The following is an 18,697-nucleotide window of genomic DNA, read 5'->3' as shown; positions in this document are numbered from 1 at the left end:
AGCAAACTGTAATGCATATTTTTTCCCACCAAACAAAAAAAATCAATGAAAAACATATTACCATTACTGCAAGTTATTGCTCAAAATACAATTTTGGCAATGGAAGTGCAGAAAAACAACAAAAAAGTGCATAGCCATATACAATTGCAGAGATATTAAGATTAGCTTTATTTGTCACATGGATATAGGAACATTGAAAAATACAGTGAAATGTCTTGTTTGTGTAATTGACCTACACAGTCCGAGGATTTGTTGAGGGCAGCCTGCAAGTGTCACCATCTTCTGATCCACAACTTCTTAACCCATATGTCTTTGAAATATGGGAGAAAACCAGAGCACACAGGGGAAACCCATGCGGTCACGATTACAATACACAAACTCCTTACAGACAGCAGCATTCTAAAGTGTTACAATAACCACTTCACCCCTGTGCCACCCTTCCATGTATAAACCTGCCTAACACGTGCAGAGTTAAACAATGAAAACAACTTACTTGTACAAATGAAGTTAGTTTAAATATGTACATAGGTTTAGCTATTTAGCTAATCTTCAACACAAGCTGTTTATCAAGGTGGCTTTTTCATATTCAGCAGCAGTTCACAAATTACAATTTGAAAGAATTCATGCGGAAGTAATACCTGATTATTGACTCCGTTTCTGTGCTTTAATGATCCTACTCAGTCATTCTGATGTGGCTATCCACTGTCCTCCATGGGTTGTGTGCTCACACTGACAATAGGTTTCACAGCCTGTCAAATTCCCCAATGTAATTTATAGCTGGAAATGGAATGTGTTCCCAGCTAATTCATGCTGTTCTTTCCTAAAACACATTCGAAATGGCATCTCCACATGGTGCAGATCTGTTGACCCAAGCTGAGATCCTACTCCCTGCTATTTTGCCTTGCTCTGAGAATTGAGTTAAGGTTAACTTGGAATTTTAATTATGTAGGTTTAATCTCACAGTTGTAAATTTCACAGTGTGAATTTGCTGACATTACAGAATTGACGTACTTAGAAAATTTTTGCGTTCACCCGACCTTTAAAATTAATTCAGAATATAAATGTAAATACAATTAATTCAAACCTCTATCTACTATGCAAAAGAAAATAAATAAGTTAATTTTTAAGAGACTGCACTCACTATTATGATAAGCATATAACTTGGTCAATGCAAATTGGAATTCTGCAAACACAGTTTTGAATGCAAAAGATTCAGCAGGTTTTCTCACCTTACTGAATTAATGATTAATCTACAAATTAGTGATTAAACTTTTTCTTAAATATTAATGCAAACAACCAGGGGAAAATATCTTTAGGGTGTTAAAGAAAACAGTGCTTTTTTTTCCATTTTCTTGAATATTTTAGTCAATTTTGAAAATAGGATAAAGGAGTTGTGTAACTGGGCAAGGCTACTGAAGCAAGGTGCCCCGTGATGAACCCTGCAAGAATATGGCAAAAACTAATACAATAAATATTTTAAAATGGTTGCCATCTGCATTTTTACAGTCAAATCACAATCACTTAGCTGCATGTTGTTTTTTGTAAATAAGTCTTCCTTCAGCATCTAAAATTTTAAGTTGCAATCTTGACTTCATCACAACTCTGACCAAAATATTACAATATATTTTGCACCGTAACTATTTTTGAAGATTCAGCATAACACAGCTATTCCATTTTACAATATTACACATTCCTTAAATAGCTCTCATTCTATTCTCAGCAGTTCACTGAAATCATCAGAACAGAAAAGGTGTCAGGGTTGTCCACCTTTCTTCGTATTTGGGTTTTATTTCTATGATTAGAAAAACTAAAGACAAGAGCATTGGGGTCAACAATGATCTGAAGACCATGTAAATTTTGGAGGTTTACAAGATGAATAAAGAGCAGCAAATGCATTTATCTAGTTGCTACAAAATACTTTTTCAAATTAATTTTATTGAAATACACCGCAGAATAGCCTTTCTGGCCCTTCAAGTTACGCTCGCCCCAACCCTCAGCAACACTTGATTTAACCCTAGCCTAATCATGGGACACTTTACAATGAGTAATTAACCTACCTGGTGGGTCTTTGGACTGTGGGAGGAAACCCGACTACCTGGAGGACACCCACAGAGTCAGAATCAGGTTTATTATCACCACCATGTGAAGTGAAATTTGTCATAGGGGGAATGTACAAACACCTTGTAAACAGTGGCAGAAATTGAACCTGGGTCGCTAGTACTGTAAAACATTGTACTAACCACCATGCTATTGTGCCACCAATGCTAACTATGCAGCAACTAGCAGTACAGCAAAAGAGTTTTAATACATTTTTGTATTACACCTCCATTTAATTTTTTTTAAAGAGATACAGCACGGAAAAAGGCCCTTCTGGCCAAATAAACTGCGCTGCCCATTAATCTCACCTATTTAATCCTAACTTAATCACAGGACAATTTTCAATGACCAATTAACCTACTAACCAGCACACCTTTATGATAACACAGCAAATCTGTTCTCATGAAATCATCATGCTTTATTTTCACAATGAAATAGGTATGTATTTATTTAAAATAACATTTTGTATTACCTATCAATTTATGCTAGATGTTAAAAAGTGCAGTAAGTGGAGCTTTTATATATTATTACTGTATATTTAATAGGGATCATTTAAATAATCTGAAAGTCTAATTTACATAATTATACTTTTCTAAACCAGCTACAAAAAAAAATAGAGTTAAGTTTATAATTCTGGAAACACTAATTGCTGTGATTTGAAAAAAATGTAATAAATTACTAAAAAAATTAAAAGTTCAATTCAGTTGGAAACATCTTAACAATTTTAAGAATCCTTCCGATCTCTTTAACAGTATCACATCATTGCCACAGATAGTGCACCTGCCAGCTCACTATGCTTTCCAGAGAAATCTGATAATTTAGTAATCGTTTCTAATCTTGTTCTATCACTGGCTCGAGAGGTCATGGCAATTCTCAAGTGACAGTTAAGTTCCAAAGTTGACTTGATATTTGCCAGCATTGTGAGGAGTGGAGTATTCAGGAAAAATCTGGATCCTGGGCTCTGAAATAAAAGTGGTGTCAAATGGTAATGCCAATGGCTAATGCCAGTGGCATTACCAATCAATTCTTCAATATGCTCAAGAGAACAAATGTATGCAGAAGAGGCATAATTGTCTAGCCAAACAGGATCAGAGATCATATTATTACTCATTATGGGCAATGATTCAATTTTAATTTATAATTTTCCTTTTAGTCATATATTTCTATTCTCTACAACTTTGACTATTTTCTCTATACATGTGACATTATAATTTATAAAGAGGTTCCATGCCTGTGTCTTGATAAACCTACTGGCCGAAAATTCACTTTCAATACATTTGACAATTTTGGTGCAAATTGCATTTGAATCATTTTGCTGAGAACAATTTTGAGTTTGTTCTCAATGACATTTCCAATTTCTATAATGTGAAATTTTCCGTGAACCAGCACATTCAAGGACCATTTTAGAACATCATATTAATCCTTGCATTCATAGTATTGCTCAATTTGTGGTTACATGGTATAATTTTGGGGAAAAACTCAGAAAGATATAATGCACAGTAACCATGTGATAACAACCTGGAGTACTGTGTGCAGCTTTGGTCCCCTAATTACCTGGAGTATTGAGTGCAGTTTTGGTCCCCTAATTACCTGGAGTATTGAGTGCAGTTTTGGTCCCCTAATCTGAGGAAAGACATTCTTACCGAAGGTTCACCAGATTGATTCCTGGGATGGCAGGACTTTCATATGAAGAAAGACTGGATCAACTAGGCTTATACTCGCTGGAATTTAGAAGATTGAGGGGGGGATCTTATTGAAATGTATAAAATTCTAAAGGGATTGGACAGGCTAGATGCAGGAAGATTGTTCCCGATGTTGGGGAAGTCCAGAATGAGGGGTCACAGTTTAAGGATAAAGGGGAAGACTTTTAGGACCGAGATGAGGAAAACCTTCTTCACACAGAGAGTGTTGAATCTGTGGAATTCTCTGCCACAGGAAACAGTTGAGGCCAGTTCATTGGCTATATTTAAGCGGGAGTTAGATATGGCCCTTGTGGCTAAAGGGATCAGGGGGTATGGAGAGAAAGCAGGTACAGGATTCTGAGTTGGATGATCAGCCATGATCATACTGAATGGTGGTGCAGGCTCAAGGGGCTGAATGGCCTACTCCTGCACCTATTTTCTATGTTTCTAACGTAACTTTTAGTGTCTGAATGTGAATAATGTTTTACTGAACAATTTACTAATTTCCTTGGCACGCAATGATCTGTTTCTTAATAACTATTTAACCACTCATTAACTATGTAATCACTGAACTTCAGTTCCCCTGGAACTAAAAAAAGAAACAAAATGTTTTAATGTGCTCCAGGTGAGCCCTTACAGACATGTTGCCTTTATCTGATACCTTCTATGGGCACGAAGTACTGTGCTAACTCTATCTACAATGAATGGGAGTTGCACTTAGGAATTCATCTACTATCATCTTCAATTTGGAGAATTTTAGGTGAATTGTTCTAGAAAAGTAGACCAGAATTCTTAAGCAATTTTAATAATGAGTGACTGGAAGTTAAAGGACAAGCAGCAAGCCTGCACATCCCTCAAATCTAGATTATTTGTATTGTTTTCTACTACTGAGTTTTTGGTAACTTTGCTTTGGCGTAAAGTTATATTGGAAACGTCAGGGAAATGCAACAACAGCAGAAGGTTTATACTTGGGCTTTGTACTTAGGTTGTAGGTAGATTGATCTGTATTAGGTCTTGGTAAGCAGATTTAAACCTGATTTCTATAATAATTTTACCATATAAAAAGGTGCAAGATTTGTAAACAAAAAGGTACTCCAAAATCAATTTTGAACTGTACTTCAAAAATCTAAGTCATAGTCAAGTTTTTTGTCATATGCACAAGTACACGTAAGCAGGTGAAATGAAAACTTTGCAGTAGCATCAGGGGTACAAAGTATCATACAAGTAATATTGATCAGAAAAAATATAAATTAAACACATGGTACTGTACTGTACAAAAGTCTCAGGCACATGTAAAATATCTCTGTAAAGTAAAGACGCTTTCAAAAATGATGAAATGAAAACTTTCTAAATATCAAAAAGATTACTATGAAGAACAGTATTTGAATCCCAATTTGGAACTCCAGACTGGCTTGGTGATGGCGAGATGTTGCAGAACTCCTTGTTCTTCTTTTTGCTGAAGATAGTTCTTTATAACCTTGACTGTGTGTTTGGGGGGTCACTGTCCTGCTGCAGGTTGAAGCTGCGACCATTCAGATGCCTCCCTGTTGGTATTGCGTGATGGATGAGAATCTGCTTGTATTTCTCAGCACTGAGGATTCCACTAATTCTGACCAGATCGCTAACTCCATTTGCAGAAACACAGCCCCAAACCTGCAGGGAACCATCGCCATGCTTCATCATTGGCTGCGGACACACATCCATGTCGCATTCTCCAGCTCTTCTACAGACAAACAGCCTCCTGCGCAGGCCAAAAAATTAAAATTTTGATTCATCAGTCCAGTGCCATTATTCAACAGCGCAGTGCTTTTGTTTTCGAGTGTTGGTTAGTTTCTTAGCAGCAACTCTTCTATGAAGACCACTTCTGACAAGACTTCTCTGGATGTAGAGGACAGTACTTGGGTTTCAGTGGTTTTTGTGAGTTCAGAGCTGAAAGTAGTGCTAGATTCTTCCAATTTATAAGGGATATCAGTTTGATGCATCTCACCTACCGCAATCAGTTTCCCTGGCTGACCACTGTTGCTGGTCCTCAATTTTGCCCGTTTCTTTCTGCTTCTTCAGAAGACTTAGGCCAGTGCATCATGAAACTCCGGACTGTTGTGAAATTTCTGTTTAGGAGAGACCTTGCTGAAGCAGGATGTTCACCTTGTGTCTTGTTACTATGCTCACTCTTGCCATGGTTCAACAATTGATGAATTGTAGGGTAAAATGTCACATCTGCCACACCCTCACCTTTTACTTTGGTTGTCCTTCGCCCAACTTAATTCTTTCTACAACCATTTCTGTTTCAGTTCATCAGTAAGTTCATTGAATGCATTATGTCATTGATTATTAGCAGCTGTTTGTTATCTTTGTTCAATCATACACTGGGCTATATATCTACAATGTAATCAAGTTTTTATTTGATAAGTGGTCTATTACTTAATATGTTACATTCTTTAACAAATTACAAAAAAAATTCTCGGTAACAAATTTTTGGAAAATGAACATTGGAAATCTAAACTTTACTATTTTCTACTAACACACTAACAGAAGATGAAACAAAGATCTAAAACAAAGTTTATATTAAAAAATCTAGTGTGTCTCAGACTTCTGCACAGTACTGTAAATTAAGCACACGTTTTACAAGAAAAAAACACAAGCAGAACAAAAAAGCCAATTTGAGTGCAAAGTGATCGGAGTGGCCATAGTGTTGCTAAAGTATGGTGGTAATTAAGGTTTTTCTGGTTGGTTCATGGATTGTATGATTGAAGGGAAGTAGCTGTTCTGGTGGAATGGGACTTCAACTTCCTGTACCTCCAAGAGCCATCATTAGTATACAATTTCATATTAAACTTAAGAGTAGTGTGGTTAAGCCTGAAACTAGAGATTTTATGTTGATCAAATCAACTATGAAAGAATCTAGATTGGAAATTTACATTAAAGTTTTGCTGATATAAGAGCAAGAACAGAAATTACTTGTACTAAAAGCAAAGCAAATCACACTTAAGAAGCTATAAAGTGATGTGGTGATGCGTGCAGCCCCATTAAGTCCCCATTAAGTGTCATATAGTCCAAGTTTCCTGGTCCAGATTTTTCTATACTCAAAATCCTTTTAAATTTTGGGAAAGATGGGCCAAACATACACTCTGTTCTAAACAACAGTTAATGAATTGAGCTGGTTCAAATCCACTCTTCTTTATTGTCTTATATTAGTCTTCTCACCCATTTCAAGTAAAAAGAGCCAAAAATATTTACTGCTGTATATAATTCAAAATTCCAGAGAGATATTATTGTATACCTATTTTCCAAAGAATTGTGGCAGTGTTACACAAGAGTATAAGGAATAGTACTGGAAGTAGGCTGTCTGGTCCATCAAGACAGCTTAGCCATTCAATATGATCAATGCTGATCTAGCCATTGACTCAACCCCACCCATCTGCCTTTCCTCCATAGTTTTTAATGTCCTCAGCTTTTAATGTCCTCAGCAAAAAAAATCTAAATGTGGTTTAAATATATCTATTGAGGCATCATTGATTACCTTTCAAAGCTTTGAAGCAAAATAATTCCTTGTAGAATTCAGCAAGAAAGGAAAGAGGAAAAAGTGGATGAGTGATGAAGGGAGAGCAAAAGGTGATGTCCCAGCTGATGCAAAAAAATATTGATGAGCAAAGGAGAGGGAAGCTGCAATAGGAGAGAAAGACAGAAGAACAGTCAAAACAAAAATACAATTAAAAGATAGGGATTTACCATACTTTCTGACCTATCATGTGTAAACTGATAATGTAGCAAGAAATAATTAAAAATTACCAAATACTTTCACAAATATTCATTGATACTTTAACTATACCTTAATAAGTCACAAAAATTTAATCAAAATGCATAAAATAGCAAAAGCTGCAATTCTGAATTAAAAATGAAAAATACCGAAAATACTCATCAGATCAAGCAACATCTGTGGAGAGAACAAAATGCAGACTGGGTGACTGCTTTCCTGAACACCTCCGTTAATTCCATAAGATTGGCCCGGAGCCTCCAGTTTATCATCAAATCAATTCTTCAAACAATTTCGAAACTGAACTTAGTCTTTGGTCCCTTAAACCACTGCACAGAAAATCATCATCATTTGAGTGGGTACATTGCTGCTCCATGGATTCAACACAAGTTTCAGATTATGTGCCTTTTCAGATTGTGTCATCAAATTGTAATGTTATTTCAACTTTTTTTCTCTCCACACTTTCTGTCTGGCCCAGCTTTCTTTATTATTGAAGTTTTCTGGCACCATTTTCTCCCCATTCCTTTGTTCTCATTCATCTCCTTCAGTTTTCAACTACTCCTGGTCGATCAGCTGTGAATGATAAATCTTCCCAGATGGCATCCCCAGCCTTATTGCCATGACAACATTTGAACATACAAATTAGGAGCTGAGCCTACATTATTAAGGCCATCGCTAATCAGAAAATAATTTCAACCTACCCCAAGTGACCTTTCACCCTTGCTTATTAAGAATCTGTCCACTTCTGCCTCAAAATTTTTAAAGCTTCTGCCTGAACTATTCTTCATGGAACACTGTTCCAAACACTCACCACTGTCAAAGAAAAAATATTTGCCTCATGTCTGTATTAAATGGGCTTCTCCTTTTCATTCGAGTGATCCCCTGTTCTAGTTCCTCCCACATGAGCAAATGTCTGCCTGAAGTTCAAAGTGTACTATCAAAGTACGTATATGCCATCATGTCATCAGCCTGAGCTCAATAAATCAAATAACCTTAAAAAAAACAATGAAAGTCCATACCCACAGGGTGGACAAGCAGTGTGCAGAAGACAACAAACTGTGCAAGTGCAAAAAGAAAGAAAAATAATGAATAAATAAGTAATAAATATCAATAACATGAGATGAAGAGTCCTTGAAACTGAGTCCATATGGGAAGAGTTCAGTGATGAGGCAAGTGAAGTTGAGTGAAGTTATCACCTCTGATTCAAGAGCCAGATGGTTGAGTAATAATAATTGTTCCTGAACCTGGTGCAGCAAGTCCAGAAGCTCCTGTACCTTCTTCCTGATGGCAGCCACAAGTACGCTCTGGGTGGTGGGAGATCCCTGATAAAGGATGTGGCTTTTCTGTGACACTATTAAATGGTAGGGACGGCTTTACCCGTGAGGTACTGGGCCATATCCACCACTTCCTGTAGGATTTTTCATTTAAGGGTATTGGTACTTCCATACCAGGCTGTGATGCAGCCAGTCAATATACTATTCACCACACATATAAAGAAGTTTGTCAAAGTTTTAGATGTCATACCAAATGTTTGCAAACTTCTAAGTAGAGGTACTGTCATATTTTCTTCATAACTGTACTTATGCTGGGCACAGGACAGGTCCCTTTGAAATGATAACACTGATGAATTTGAAGATGCTGACCTTCACCACACCTATTTTTCTATGTTTCAATCAATTTACATACTATTCTTCTGAACTCCATAAGATACAGGCCTCAACTGTCCAAACTGGTCTTATAAGACAATATGTATTTCTATCAACCCTTCTCCCAATGCAATAACATTTTGGTCTCCATCCCACTACAAACAGTTCTCTCCACCTTGTCCCTTCTTTTCAACTTAAAATAGGCTTGATTTCTAAATTGCTTGAGATTTGATGGAAGGAATTTACATGGAATTTTAACAGTTCCTCTATCTACAGATACTGCCTGACCTGCTGAGGATATACTTGATGCTTTAACTGATGAACAATTATACTTGTATTCTTTACTCACTTGATGACCTTGTTACAATGTGCACACACCGGGGTCCTGTTTGTCCCCTCGGGTGCCTGCTGAGCTGCCTGGACAATGGAGTTACGATTCTGCTGAGGAGTTGGTTGAGCAGGCTGAGTGTATTTAGTCATTATGGTGGTCGTTTTGTTTGGTGCATACTTCTCTGCAAAGGAATCATCGACCACCCAAGGTGGTCTACAACGTGGAGCAGAAGGAACTGGAGCAGCCCTTGGGTCAGGTTTCCCTGAAAAAGAAATCAAGACAAATAACAAGACATTTTCTCCAATGAGATAACTTATAAGCAAATGAAATAATAGCAGAAGGCAGCCACTTGGCACAAATTCATTAAACACACTATTTACCTGATTTTAACCACTTTGATTGCAATTTTGCAGTTGTGCTAGTGGATCTGTATTCTAGGAATTCCATAATTTCACTGAAAGCTGATCATTTTTTTAAATACATAGGGTAAACTATGGGTGTTTAATTAATACAATGTTACAGATTATTGCTGACTTACTATTATTGAGATTGATGGATGAAACAGAACAAGTCACAATCCTTTTCTGGTATTCAGTAAGAGCAATAACTTGCCAGCCGTTCACACAATGCAAGGGATTTCGCAATTTCATCACACTTAGTTATTCAAATCCCTTCAACTCACAGCAACACAAACATGTTAGACTCCAATTAATCTGCCCCTCAAAATAAGCTAGTCAAGCGCAGATATATTATGCCATCAAAGATCCTTGGTTGCCAGATCCTCCATGTCAGAGAAACCTTTGTAGGAGTTAATAAGAGAGGATCTAATCCAAGAAAGAAGCAGTGAAATGAGTCAGAATCAGATTTAATATCACTGGCATATGTTGTGAAATTCATCAACTTTATGACAGCAATACAATGAAATACATGATAAACAAATATAGAGAGAACATTTGATTTACAGGAAGTATATATATGTCTATTATATAGTTAAGTTAAAATAACTTGTGTAAAAATGAGTCTTCTTGTATTAGCCATTCTCGCTATGGAATAATTCTCTGTCTGTGCCTCATCGTGTGCACGTCGATGAAGTCATCTCTAATCCTCATTGTTCCAAAGAGAAAACCCTAACTTGCTCACCTATTTTCATAGACATGCCCTCTAGTCCAGGCAGCATCTTGGTAGTCTCCCCTGCAACCTCTTTAATGATTCCACATTCTTCCTAAAATGAGGTGACCAGAACTGAATACAATGTTCCAAGTGTGGTCTACACAGAGCTGCAAATTTACCTCACAGCTCTTCACCTCAATCACCTGACTCATGAAGACCAATATGCAATACACCTTAACAACAATATCAACTTGCCTGGCAACTTTGAAGGATCTATGGACGTGGACCCAAGATCCCTCTGGTCCTCCACCTTGCCAAGAATCCTACATTCCTACAGAATCCTGCATCCTGCCTTTTAATTTGACCTTCCAAACCAAATCATTTCACACTTTTCCAGGTTGAACTCCATCTGCCACTTCTCGGCCCAGAACCGCACTTGGTCAATTGGCCCTTACAACCTACCACAACACTCCACGCTATCCACAACTCCACCAACCTTCATGTAATAAGAAGTCAGTGATCTGTCTCAAATAGATTCTCTTCTATGGAGTTGAAGGAGTAGCTAAATGGAATAGAGAGTAGGACAGAGAAATTCATTGGTAACTAGGATATGTAGAATTGTTTTATCATAAGCGACATTCTCACGCGACAGTGAGAATAGGAATAGAATGAGGTGGAGGATAAATGCGTAGCCGAGGGATTGGAGCAGGGGGCAGGGATTCAGATTTCGGTATCATTGGGATCCATCATTGGGACCTCTTTTGGGGCGGGTGTGACCTGTACAAAAAGGACGGGTTGCACTTGAATCTCAGGGGGGGCCAATATTCTCGCGGGCAGGTTTGATAGAGCTGCTGGGGAGGGTTTAAACTAGTTTGGCAGGGGGGTGGGAATCAGAATGTGAGTGCAGGGATTAAGGTAGAAGGACAAGGGCATGATGCTAAGAGTTCGGAGTTGATGAGGAAGGACAGGCAGGGGACAGAACATAATTGTAGCCAGTTAAAGGGGTTGAAACGTGTCTATTTCAATGCTAGAAGTATTAGGAACAAGGAGGATGAACTTAGAGCATGGATTAGTACGTGGAACTACGATGTTGTGGCCATTACTGAAACTTGGTTGGAGGAAGGGCAGGATTGGATGATGCAGGTCTCGGGGTTCAGGTGCTTTAAAAGGAATAGGATGGGAGGTAGAAAAGGGGGGGGGGGAGTGGCATTGCTGGTCAGGGATAGTATCACGGCTATAGAAAGGGAGGATGTTACAGAGGGAGTGTCCACGGAGTCAGTCTGGGCGGAAGTCAGAAATAGGAAGGGATCAATCACTGTGCTGGGAGTAGTCTATAGGCCCCCAAATAGCCCTCAGGACACCGAGGAGCAGATAAGCAGGCAGATTTTAGAATGGAGCAGGAAATACAGGGTAGTAGTTATGGGTGATATCAACTTCCCTCTTATTGACTGGCACCTCCTGACTGCAAGGGGGATAGATGGAGCTGAATTTGTCAGGTGTGTTCAAGAAGGATTCCTGACACAATATGTGGACTGGCTGACAAGAGGAGAGGCTATACTGGATCTAGTTCTGGGTAATGAACCTGGTCAGGTGACAGACCTCTTGGTGGGGGAGCATTTTGGTGAGAGTGACCACAACTCCCTTAGCTTCAGCATAGCTATGGAAAGGGATAAAATCAGACAAAATGGTAAAGTGCTTAACTGGGGAAGGGCTAACTTAGAAGGGATGAGGCAGGAACTAGCGAGAGTAAATTGGAAACAGATGTTCAAAGGGAAAAGCACAGAAGAAATGTGGGAGAAGTTTAGGGACCACTTGAGCTGGGTTCAGGATAGGTTTGTCCCACAGAGGCAAGGAAAAAATGGTAGGAAAAGGGAACCGTGGCTGATGAAACATGTGAAGCAACTCGTCAAGAGGTAAGAGGTAGCATATGTTAGATATAAGAAGCAGGAAGTAGGAGGGGCTTATGAGAAATATAGGGTAGCCAGGAAGGAGCTAAAGAAAGGACTTAGGAGAGCTCGAAGAGGGCATGAGAAGGCCTTGGCATGTAGGATTAAGGAGAACCCCAAGGCGTTCTATGCAAATGTGAAGAATAGGAGGATAACGAGAACGAAGATGGGACCGCTAAAGGATAAAGAGGGCAACATGTGCCTGGAGGCGGAGGAGGTTAGGGAGGTCCTAAATGAATACTTTGCTTCAGTATTCACAAGTGAAAAGGATCTTGATCAGGATGAGGTCGAAGTAGAGCGGGCCTGTGTGCTGGACAATGTGGAGATTAGGGAAGAAGTAGTGCTGGATCTTCTTAAAAACATTAAGATTAATAAATCCCCAGGGCCGGATATAATACTCCCCAGGTTGTTGTGGGAATTGAGAGAAGAGATCGCAGGAGCATTAGCTATGAACTTTGAATCCTCTTTGGCTACAGGGGATGTGCCGGAGGACTGGAGAATGGCAAATGTAGTTCCCTTGTTTAAAAAAGGTAATAGGGAGAAACCTGGGAACTCTGGACGGTGAGTCCTACGTCAGTGGTCTGCAAACTACTGGAAAGGATTCTTAAGGATAGGATCTATGAACATTTGGAGAAGTACAGTCTACTCATGGATAGTCAACATAGATTTGTGAAGGGAAGATCATGCCTCACGAGCCTGATTGAGTGTTTTGAAGAGGTAACAAAAGGAATTGATGAGGGTAGGGCAGTGGGTGTGGTCTAGATGGACTTTAGCAAAGCATTTGACAAGGTCCCTCATGAGAGACTCATCCAGAAAGTCATGAGGCATGGGATAAGTGGAACCTTGGCTGTTTGGATAAAAAATTGGCTTAAAGGAAGAAAGCAGAGGGTAGTTGTGGAAGGAAAGTATTCTGCCTGGAGGTCGGTGACTAGTGGAGTGCCGCAGGGATCTGTCCTGGGACCCCTGCTATTTGTGATTTTTATAAATGACCTGGATGTAGAGGTGGAAGGATGGGTGAGTAAGTTTGTGGATGTCACGAAGATTGGAGGAGTTGTGGATGGAGCTATAGGTTTTCGAAGGTTACAAGAGGATATAGACAGGCTGCAGAGTTGGGCAGAAAAATGGCAGATGGAGTTCAATCCGGACAAGTGTGAAGTTGATGCATTTTGGAAGGACAAACCAGAAGATTGAGTACAGGATTAATGGTCAGTTACTTAAGAGTGTGGATGAACAAAGGGACCTTGGGGTTCAAATCCATACATCCCTCAAGGTCACTGCACAGGTTGATAGGGTAGTTAAGAATGCCTATGGGATGCTAGGCTTCATTAACAGGGGGATTGAGTTCAAGAGTAGAGAGGTCATGTTGCAACTCTACAAATCTCTGGTGAGACCACACTTAAGAGTACTGTGTTCAATTCTGGTCACCTCATTATAGGAAGGATGTGGAAGCTATGGAGAGGGTGCAGAGGAGATTTACCAGGATGTTGCCTGGATTGGAGAACAAGTCATATGAAGCAAGGTTAGCAGAGCTGGGACTTTTCTCTTTGAAGAATGAGAGGGGATTTGATAGAGGTCTACAAAATTATGAGAGGCATAGATAGGGTGGATAGCCAGTACCTGTTTCCCAGGGCACCAATAGCAAACACCAGAGGGCATATGTACAAAATTAAGGGAGGGAAGTTTAGTGGAGACATCGGGGTAAGTGTTTTTTTTTAACACAGAGGGTTGCGAGTGCCTGGAATGACTTGCCAGGGATGGTGGTGTAGGCTAAAACATTAGGGGTATTTAAGAGCCTCTTGGACAGGCACATGGATGAAAGACAAATGGAGGGTTATGGGGTAGTGTGGGTTTAGTACTTTTTTTAAGGGATTATATGGGTCAGCACAACATGGAGGGCTGAAGGGCCTGTACTGTGCTGTAGTGTTCTATGGTTTCTATGGTTAAGCAGAGCTTATTAACTATATTATTGATCAGCATTACAAAGATACAGATGTTTATTTTTAAAACCTTAGTATTATTGATCAGCAGTATATTATAGACAGTGATAATTAGTTGTAAAATATTATATTCAGCAATTGACCAAACAATTGAAAATCAGATTTCTCTAAGGCTAATATTAGAGGGATGCTTGCAATTTCATACAAACTAAATTGCTCTAATAAGGTGGATGCTAATTAATCTAAATAAGTAATCAGCAATAGATTCAAACTAAAATCACTAGGGTGAAGGTACCATTTCCAAAGCATCTGCCACCATTTGCTTACGTACTGTGACTACCAGAAAATTCAATACTACCAGCGGGACAGTTTTAGCAGTCAATAATGGGTTACACAGTCTAGTTCCTAGTTTCTTGATTGGAGGAAGATAACCACATCCTCACTATACAGCTCCTTGACTGAAGGAGCATCCAGGAATTAGAAGCGAATTTACAGTGTTGGACCTCAGTAATATTCGCCTCAGTATAAATTCCCTAGCCACACACTGACTGGCATTTTGAAACAAAGAGGGACAGCATGGTAAAGTGGTGGGTAGTGCGATGCTATCACAGCTCACGACGTCAGAGTTCAGAGTTCAACCCTGACATAGTCTGTAAAGAGTCTGTACATCTTCCCTATGGGATGTGTGGATTTTCTTCGGGTGCTCAGGTTTCCTCCCACAGTCCGTAGATGTACTGGTTAGTAGGTTAATTGGCCATTGTAAATTGTCCCGTGATTAGGCTTGGGGTTGCAGAGCAGTGTGGCTCAAAGGACCTGTTTGGAATGTATCTCTAAATAAAAGCAAAAAAAAATAATTCTGTAGCCATAGTATTAAAATAACTAGATTGTTATATAACTTATCTGGCTCACTAATGTACCTCTGGCAATGGAGTGTGCTATTCTTATCCCCTTTGGTCTATAGGTAGACAGTATGGCCTATATGATTGGCATCTACTTAGCGCAAGGTGTTTAGATGGGGTGGAGTTTGTTATGTGTGTTCAGGAAGGTTTCCTACCACAATATGTAGAAAAGCTCTATTTGATCTGGTATTGGGAAATGAACCTGATCAGGTGTCAGATCTCTCAGTAGGACAGCATTTTGGAGGTAGTGACCACAACTCTATCTCCTTCACCATAGCGCTGGAGAGGATTAGGAGCAGACAACTTGTGTAAACATTTAATTGGGGTAGGGGGAAATATGATGCTATTAGGCAGGAACTTGGGAGCAGATGTTCTCAGGGAAATGCACAGCAGAAATGTGGTAAAATGTTCAGGGAACATTTGCATGGAGTTCTGCATAGGTATGCTCCATTGAGGCAGGGAAAGTATGGTAGAGTTAAAGAACCATGGTGTACAAAGTATGTAGAAAATCTAGTTAAGAAGAAAAGAAAAGCTTACGAAAGGTTCAAGAAAGTAGGTACTGTTAGAGCTCTAGAAAATGACAAGGTTGCTAGGAAGGAGTTTAAGAATGGAATTAGGAGAGCCAGAAGGAGCAATGAGAAGCCCTTGGTGAGCAGGATTAAGGAAAACCCCAAGGCATTCTACAAGTATGTGAAGAGCAAGAGGATGAACCGTGTGAGAACAGGACCAATCAGGTGTGACAGTGGAAACGTGTGCATGGAGATGGAGGAGGTGGCAGAGGTACTTAATGAATACTTTGCTTCAGTATTCACCAGGGAAAAAGAAATGGCAATTGTGGGGATGACTTACAGTAGACTGAAACGCTCAGCATACAGACATTAAGAAAGAGGATGAGCTGGAGGTTATGAAAAGCATTATGTTAGATAAATCACTGCTACCCGATCAGCTATATCCCAGGCTACTGTAGGAAGTGAAGGAGGAGATTGCTGAGCCTTTTGCGATGACCTTTGCGTCAGTAATACGGACAGGAGAAGTACCAGAGGATTGGAGGTTACAAATGTTGTTCCCTTGTTCAAGAAAGGGAGTAGAGATAACCCAGGAAATTATAGACCAGTGAATCTGACTTCAGTGCTGGGCAAGTTATTGGAGAAGATCCTAAGAGGCAGAGTTTATGAGCATTTAGAGAGACAATCTGATTGGGGATAGTCAGTATGGGTTTGTCAAGAGCAGGTCATGCCTTACGAGCCTGACTTAATTCTTTGAGTAAGTTACAAAACACATTGATGAAGGTAGAGCAGTGGATGTAGTGTTTATGGATTTTAGCAAGGCATTTAATAAGGTTCCCCATGCAAGGCTCTTTCAGAAAGTAAGGAGGCATGGGATCCAAGGAGACCTTGCTTTGTGGATCCAGAATTGGCCTGCCCACGGAAGGCAAAGGGTGGTTGTAGATGGTTCGTATTCTGCATGGAGGTTGGTGACCAGTGGTGTTCTGCAGTGATGTGTTCTGGGACCCCTCCTCTTTGTGATTTTTATAAATTACCTGGATGAATAAGTAGAAGGGTAGGATAGTAAGTTCGCTGATGATGCAAAGGTTGGGGGTGTTGTGGATATTTTGGAGGGTTGTCAAGGGTTACAGCGGACATCGACAGGATGCAGATTAGGCTGAGAAGTGGCAGCTGGACTTCAATCCAGATAAGTGTGAAGTGGTTAACTTTGGTAAGTTCAATTTGAAGACAGAATATAATATAAAATAAAGACTCTTGGCAGTGTGGAGGATCTGAGAGATCTTAGGGTCTGTGTCGATGGGACACTCAAAGCTGCTGCGCTGGTTGACAGCATTGGTAAGAAGGCGTATGGTGTGTTGGCATTCATCAACCGTGGGATTGAGTTCAAGAACCATGAGGTAATGTTACAGGTATATAAGACATTAGTCAAACCCACTTGGAGTACTCTGTTCAGATCTCGTCACCTCACTACAGGAAGGATATGGAAACTATAGACAGAGTGCAGAGGAGATTTACAAGGATGTTGCCTGGATTGGGGAGTATGCCTTATGAGAAAAGTTTGAGCATACTTGGCCTTTTCTCCTTGGAGTGAAGGAGGATGAGAGGTGACCTGATAGAGGCGTGTAAGATGATGAGAGGCATTGATCGTATGGATAGCCAGAGGCTTTTTCCCAGGACTGAAATGGCTAACACGAGGGGGCATAGTTTTAAGGTGCTTGGAAATAGGTACTGATGGGATGACAGGGGCAAGCTTTTCCACACAGAGAGTGCTGGGTGCATGAAATGCACTGCTGGTGGTGGTGGAGGAAGCAGATACAATAGGGTCTTTTATGATCCTCTTAGATAAGTACACGGAGCTTAGAAAAATAGAGAGAAATTCCAGGCAGTCTCTAGATTAGGCTACATGGTTGGCACAATATTGTGGGCCGTAGGGCCTGTAGTGTGCTGTAAGTTAGCTTCAGATGTTTCAATGTGATTGTCTTTTTAAAGCACCTCCTCATTTGAGGGCAATTAAGGATGGACAATATACACTGGTATTGCCAGCAGCTTTTACAGTACTTCTGCATGAATAATTAAAAAGCATAGTTAATTTTTAGCTATGCAAACCCTCTGTTTAATGTCTACCTGTACAGCTGCATGTTCTGAATATGATAACTTAGAAATGATACACAAGCTTGAAGCAAAGCCAGCAGAAAAGATTAAATTGAGAAGAACTGGATAAACAAGGAGGAGTACACTGATTAGCGACTCTGCAAAGAATGGCAATCTCAAAACTAGAAAATGCACCATTTAAGAAAAAAAAGTGAAACATTAATTGAATACTTCACTCAATATATGATACATATATGAACCACTTGCAAAAAATAAGCAGAGTGCTACCTCAACTACTACCTTTGCATCAAGGTCAATGGATCTTTTAAAAAATCCAGGAACTGAAGCCAAGACTGGTGGATAGATTTAGACAACATTTTTTTTTGCTGTGGAAGAATTGGATGTTAGACCAAGACAGAGGGACTGGATGATCTAATCCTATTCTCATCGTCCTTTTTGCGATTCATCTTTGTGACATGGGCATCACTGACAAGCAGAGGATTTTCTTACCCATCCCTGAATGCCCATGATGTGATGAGTTCACTTGTAGATACTCGTAGAATGCGGTCGGTTGAAGGATTCCAGGATTTACACTCAGTGACAGTGAACAACTAGTGGTTGATAAGTGCTGTGGAAGAAACCAGAAGAAGTGGTGTTCCTCTGCACCTGCTGCCCTTCACCTCCTTTGGACGAGGTAT

General features: G+C 39.7%; 1 protein-coding gene across 1 annotated transcript in view; it reads right to left on the bottom strand.

Moving 5' to 3' along the window:
- Window positions 1-18,697, bottom strand: part of pdlim7 (PDZ and LIM domain 7) — a 151,494-nt gene that overhangs the window by 14,216 nt on the left and 118,581 nt on the right. The window contains exons 10-11 of the mRNA XM_073067020.1: window positions 17,344-17,375; window positions 9,529-9,772 (exon numbers count right to left, since the gene is read on the bottom strand). Coding sequence (XP_072923121.1) covers window positions 9,529-9,772; window positions 17,344-17,375 — 276 coding nt within the window. The remainder of the gene's footprint in view (window positions 1-9,528; window positions 9,773-17,343; window positions 17,376-18,697) is intronic.

Source organism: Hemitrygon akajei, chromosome 15 (genome assembly GCF_048418815.1).
Source record: "Hemitrygon akajei chromosome 15, sHemAka1.3, whole genome shotgun sequence".
NCBI classification, from domain to species: Eukaryota; Metazoa; Chordata; class Chondrichthyes; order Myliobatiformes; family Dasyatidae; genus Hemitrygon; species Hemitrygon akajei.
The sequence above is the reverse complement of the archived record's forward strand: the minus strand, read 5'-3'. Positions and strand labels throughout refer to the sequence as shown.